This window comes from Theobroma cacao, chromosome 8 (assembly GCF_000208745.1).
Source record: "Theobroma cacao cultivar B97-61/B2 chromosome 8, Criollo_cocoa_genome_V2, whole genome shotgun sequence".
Classification (NCBI taxonomy): Eukaryota; Viridiplantae; Streptophyta; class Magnoliopsida; order Malvales; family Malvaceae; genus Theobroma; species Theobroma cacao.
In genome coordinates, this window is record NC_030857.1 from 15,464,645 (window position 1) to 15,470,996 (window position 6,352).

General features: G+C 35.9%; 1 protein-coding gene across 1 annotated transcript; it reads left to right on the top strand.

Moving 5' to 3' along the window:
* Nucleotides 280–2,930, top strand: LOC18592921 (endoglucanase 9). The gene is made up of 6 exons (XM_018125314.1): nucleotides 280–733; nucleotides 831–1,334; nucleotides 1,513–1,662; nucleotides 1,783–1,894; nucleotides 2,204–2,367; nucleotides 2,462–2,930. The coding sequence occupies exons 1-6, from the start codon at nucleotides 449–451 to the stop codon at nucleotides 2,792–2,794; spliced, it is 1,548 nt and encodes a 515-aa protein (XP_017980803.1). The 5' UTR covers nucleotides 280–448; the 3' UTR covers nucleotides 2,795–2,930.

Consider the following 6,352-nt stretch of genomic DNA (forward strand, 5'->3'; position numbering starts at 1 on the left):
AAGTGAGCCGATAATCAGGAAAATATAAATTGTAAAATTCATTAATTTCATGATTACTAGGGGTGAAAACTGAAGATAGACAAGTGAGCCGATAATCAGGAAAATTGGAAAAAGAGTTGAAGCTAGCGAGTTGGGGGATGAAATCAGTCCTGACTGCCAGTACCAATTAGTCAACCCAATTAATTAATGTTAAAGCAATCAATCAGCAGCTGATTTGCGTAGACTACTTTCCTTATCCTGTATACCTTAAGCTGTTGACATGTACAATGCACAGGAGGTCTGAACTTACCAGAAAACCTGTTCTTCTTTGTCTTTGGAAAGAAAAAGAGAAGAGAATACTTTAAAATGAAGATTCTGAACAAGAATAAAGAATAGTGATTCTGGGGTATAAAAGCCTGATTTTGCGCTATTGAGATTGGGGCACATTCATTTCTCCTATAAGAAGGGCATGCATATGTTGAAACAAGGCACCAAAACTAATCAATCAAAAGTTGGTAATTGCTTTCACTTAAGCAAGTCACCAATGGCAACCAGCAGCAGTGTATCATTTCTCTGTCTCTTGCTTTTCTTGTCTCCACTGCTGCTGAATACTGTCCATGGAAATCCAAATTACAAAGAGGCCCTGCTTAAGTCCATTCTGTTTTTCCAAGGTCAGAGGTCCGGCAGGCTCCCTGCCAACCAGCAGATCACTTGGAGGTCCAATTCTGGACTTTCTGATGGTCTTCTTGAGCATGTATGTTAGATTCCCCACTTGTCCATTGTGTTATAACTATAGGAGGGTACTACAGATTTCTTGTAAATGGACTAATTGACTTCAAATTCAAATGCAGGTGGACTTAACAGGAGGGTACTACGACGCTGGAGACAATGTCAAGTTCAACTTTCCCATGGCGTTCACCACCACGATGCTATCATGGAGCACGCTCGAATATGGCAAGAGAATGGGGCCCCAGTTGCAGGAGGCGAGGGCTGCAATCCGTTGGGCTACAGACTATCTCGTCAAATGTGCCAATGCCAAGCCAGGTAAGCTCTATGTTGGCGTTGGTGACCCCAATGCGGACCATAAGTGCTGGGAGCGGCCTGAGGACATGGACACCGTTCGAACATCGTACTCCGTCTCCCCAAGCAACCCTGGCTCCGACGTTGCTGCTGAGACGGCTGCCGCACTGGCAGCTGCCTCCATGGTCTTCCGAAAAATAGACCCAAAATACTCAAGCTTGTTACGTGAAACAGCTAGGAAAGTCATGGCTTTCGCAATCCAGTATCGTGGTGCTTACAGTGATTCACTTGGATCAGCAGTATGCCCATTTTACTGCTCATATTCTGGATATAAGGTATGATGGAACAACTTCACCAGTTAGATTTTATACGGGTATCCACAGGTGTCGACCCAAAAATATAGGGTTCGGGTACCCTGCATTTGGTTATGGGACGAGTTTGTGAAAAATTTTTAATACTAGTCTTGAGTTGGGTAAATTTTGGTATCACTCTTTATATGTCTATAAATTGCAGGATGAGTTGCTGTGGGGAGCTTCATGGTTGCTGAGGGCGACAAATGATGCTTATTACTATAATTTCTTGAAAACATTGGGAGCTGATGACCAACCGGACCTCTTCAGTTGGGACAACAAATATGCTGGTGCTCATGTTCTTTTAGCAAGGGTAACAACTTCATTCTAAAACCAATGCCAAGCAAGCTCAGGCTCTTTTGATGGCTCTGTTGATGTGTCTTTTGTGGTCGAATTATTATGTTGTTGACACTAAGTTGTTGTTGATTTGCAGCGTGCATTGGTGGAGAATGATAAAAACTTTGAGCAATACAAACAAGAAGCTGAAAGTTTTATGTGCCGGATCTTGCCTAATTCTCCTTATTCAACTACCCAATACACCCAAGGTAATACATAGCTGTTTCAATTTCAGGGGAATGCATTGCTTTTCCCATTCTTGGATTAATATGGTTTGATCCATTTAGAAAAGTTTTACTATTTATTGCTTTATTGTTTTGTGGGATCGATCTCACAAAAAGAGAAGAACTGTAGTTTTTAAATCGGATCAATGTTAAGATTTAAGGGAATCGATTTCAAAGAGAAAAGAAAATATATGAAAAATGTCTTAAGGACGTAAAAATAGTGTGCATCTACCCAAAATGCTGGAAAAGGAGTGCAAATCTTGAATTAATACTAGGTTCTTCAATCCAATACAGGAGGGCTAATGTACAAGCTACCTCAAAGCAACCTTCAATACGTTACATCCATAACATTTTTACTTACCACATATGGCAAGTACATGAAAGCCCGAAGGCAGACCTTTAACTGTGGCAATCTCATGGTCTCTCCGAACTCATTAATAGGCCTTGCAAAAAGACAGGTTAGTAGTTACTCATGGCCAATTTGCCCAAACTTTCTATTTTAAGTAATGGGTTTTTGGGTTTTATATTAATTTTTTTTTATATATTTTTCAGGTGGATTACATATTGGGAGAGAACCCAATAAAAATGTCCTACATGGTTGGGTTTGGACCTAATTTTCCCAAGAGAATTCATCACAGAGGCTCTTCATTGCCATCCTTGGCGAGCCACCCTCAGAGCATAGGCTGTGATGGTGGTTTCCAGCCATTCTTCTACTCATCAAACCAGAACCCTAACATTTTGGTTGGAGCCATTGTTGGAGGTCCAAATCAGAACGATGGGTACCCAGATGATCGATCTGACTATAGCCACTCTGAGCCTGCTACATACATCAATGCTGCAATGGTTGGACCACTAGCATATTTTGCTGGGCTCACGGCTCACTAGTTGACAATGATGCCTTTCTAGGATGATTTATGTAAATATTTGTCATCACTCTCCTTAAATTGGAGGTTCCAATCCACCAAAAGGTGGAATCTTTGGGAAATTTTTTTTATAAATTTAGCTTTTTACTTTCTTGTTTTTTCTTGGATAGATCCACAAAATTATCCTCTTAAACTCTTAAATATCACTTTAACAAATATACTAACAATATACTATAATATGTAACAAGAGAACTTTTTTTTAATCTTATTTTGTGGAAAAACTTCTTAATAATGGTACAATTTACATAACCAACTTTCCACACCATAACTTGCAAAGTGTTTATCTCTTCTAACCCACTGAGTCTAATAGTTTTATCCCATAAAAAATGTCTCACATATTGAAGATGGTGTGAATACTTAAATATCTAATTATACTTAATAAAAAATACTTAACTACCTAATTGTACTTAATTAAAAATACTTAAATACCCAGTCGTACTCAATGAAAATCTTTATTTTAGGTAATATACTCTCATCTTGTAAATTTGACTTCTCATTTTTCAAAATTCGACATTGATCTTTCAAATTGAATTTTAAGTTTTAACCACCAAGGTGCCTCTTTGTAGACAAATATAAATATTACGTGAATCTAAAAAATCATTTAATTCAATATAAAATATATTTTTTTTTATGTTAATGAAATCTAAAGCTTAACTAATGTAAATATATTGTAGCCTCAACTCAAGCACAGAAACAAGTTAGCAACAGAAAATTTTAAAAATTTATTTGTAGTTATTATATTCTTAAAACAATCACAATTTGAGATTTTCACTGTCCAAATATGTAAAAATGTGTTTATAAAATTCTAATCCAATAAAATTGCATTACTCCATAAAAAATTACAAACTGTGGTGAATCTAATTTTTGTATAATAATTTATAAAAATTGAATCTCTACATTTTACAATATATATCGATGTTCAAATTTTTTCATTATTTATATTGATATATGAGCATTATTCATTTTGATATGATATTTGACTGCACTAACTTTGACATATTCTTGTTATTGTGATATTGAATTTGATGTCATGATATGGCGTTATTTATAATTCTATTTTATAGAGTTATCTTGCATTCTTTTAAGCCTAAAAATGACTAATGTCTTCTTGTTTTTAATTAATGTAGGCTTTGTTTTTACATTTTTCTTAGTATTTACTTGATGCATACTTTAGTAGTTTAATTAAGTAATTTGAGTCTATTTTCATGTTATTAAGTCTTGTTTGTACCTTCTATTGATTGTGTTATATGTTGGTGAAGGTGCAAAAGAGCTTAGATGTCAAATTTGCAAAGGATTATGCACTTTCGCTTAAGTTGGCCTCTGAACATGTTACAATCTTTTGACTATAACTTCAGCTACAGAACTCCAATCAACACGATTCTTGGACCTACAGAAAGCTAAGAGGAAGGGTTAAAACTTTGATGTCCATCACTTTACCCAATTCAGAAGGTATCATGGTAAAAAATGTAGAGGAAATTGACTAATAGTAGCAGACTGCATAGTGCAAGACAGCAAGTTTCTCGCTGCAGTGAGATTCATTTGGCTGTAGCGAGATTTTCAGCAACTCAAGTCAGGGAGTTTCTCATTGCAGCAAGAATCCATTTTGGCTACAGCAAGAAACATGAAGAAAACAACTCTAAGTCAGGCTTTCTCGCTGCAATGAGAATCCATTTTGGCTGCAGCGAGAAATATAATGAAAATAGCTCTATGTTGAGACTTTCTCGCTGCAGCGAGAATCCATTTTGGCTGCAGCAAGAACACGTCATTTAATAAAAAAAAAAATTTTGCATAGGGTTTTATGGCTAGAGTTGAAAGTGGAGGGTAAAAATACATGTTTTTTGAGTTGACAAAAAGAGGATTTGGGGAGACCATTTTGGGCAAAAGAAGGCAAGAACCAAAAAGGAAAAAAGAAAAGAAATCAAGAGCTGGAGGATTAAAAAGCTGCAACAAATCATTTTCGCTTTCTAACTCTTTGTGTAGAACAAGGTTTTTCTTTGCTGAAATGTGTATTTTCCTCTTGAACATGTTGAATTAGAACTTTTAATCTATGATTATGGTGGATGCTATTGTGTAGTTGGAATACTTTGGATTGATTTTTACTTGCTTTTATGAGAATATCAATGTTTATTCAAATTTATGCTTACGTCTCATTTGTTGCTTGTCACCAACAAGTTGAGTATGGGGTTTTAGATGATGCGTGACAAAGATAATCTAAAAAGACCTAAATTTTAGTAGTGTATATTCATTCCATGTTAAGAAATTAAGTGGGTGATTAATTAATAGCATAGACGTATACCTATTAATCATACATAGTCAATATTCGTCCTAAACTTAGTGAACTTAGCTTTAGTTAATTTTCTTTAGACATATAGATAGTTAATGAAGCTAGGCAATTGTGTGATGACTCGACGGAGTATTATGCATGCTCAAAAAACCTAGACTAACATTGATTCTCATAAAAAGTAGGTAGTTAATTGATCTTGTATCCCTACAAGGCAATAATTGAAACCATAGTCCTAGGCTTTAATTACATTGTTTCCTCACTACACCTTTAATTTGCAATTTTTAGGTTACTTTAGACTTTTAGAGTAAATTTCATTTCATTTCGTCAACTTGTCCCTTTTGTTACTTGGATAGAACTTAGCTTGTTACAATTTTAGTAATTAGTAACAAATAGCAAACTAACTCCTTGACGAATTGACAAACTCAACTCATCACTATATTACTTGTTGTGATCATGTGCACTTGCACGTAATCTTTGCTTATGTTTTGCATTTAATTTTAAGTACATTCCATATCACACAAGCAAAAGTAACACAACAATTATCCCTCAACCACCTGATCATCCCAACCTTTCTCTTGTTTTTCACCTCTGTTCTTTTTCCTTGCCCATCCTACAACAAACCCCACCCATGACTTCAACCCAACCAATCACCTCACTCATGCCTCACCCGTATAGCTTAACCGTCAAGGATCTTATAACTCAAATCTCATCTCATCTCTCTCAAGACTTAGGAAAAGAATAACCATGGTGCAACACCCAAAGTTGACTAGTGGCATGACAACCCTTTTCACACCAACCCTAAATTCAAATTTTGGAAATTTTGAAGAAAAAATTAGAAATGTGGTAAAGTCAATACTAGTTACTTACCCTGAATGAATTCCTTCTTTGGCCGACTGAGGCTTAAATTATTTCAATTGTTGTAGATATAGGTTTCCCTCTATTCTAGGAAAGCTTTGTTCTGTGATTTAATGCAAATTTAAACAGAAAAAGAAAATAGCTATAACGGAAACAGTTGTGACTGTGATGCCCCATTAAGCCTGTTATTGTCCTCATCCATGCTATTTTGTTGCCACAACACGCTGCTAAGCACATGAATGCCACTTACGCTGCAATTGTGGTGGGTAATGGTGGCAAACAATTGTTGAAACCAGGAATCATGATTACTACCCCACGTTATGGAAAAGGAGACTGGAGCCAATAATACAATAACAAGAAAACCACAATAAAAAATGGCTA

Bases quoted from the DNA above. Each gene is read 5' to 3' on its own strand.
- LOC18592921 (XM_018125314.1), top strand. From the start codon at position 449: ATGCATATGTTGAAACAAGGCACCAAAACTAATCAATCAAAAGTTGGT. The intron at 734-830 runs GTATGTTAGATT...ATTCAAATGCAG, and splicing joins CTGATGGTCTTCTTGAGCAT to GTGGACTTAACAGGAGGGTA. The intron at 1,895-2,203 runs GTAATACATAGC...AATCCAATACAG, and splicing joins AACTACCCAATACACCCAAG to GAGGGCTAATGTACAAGCTA.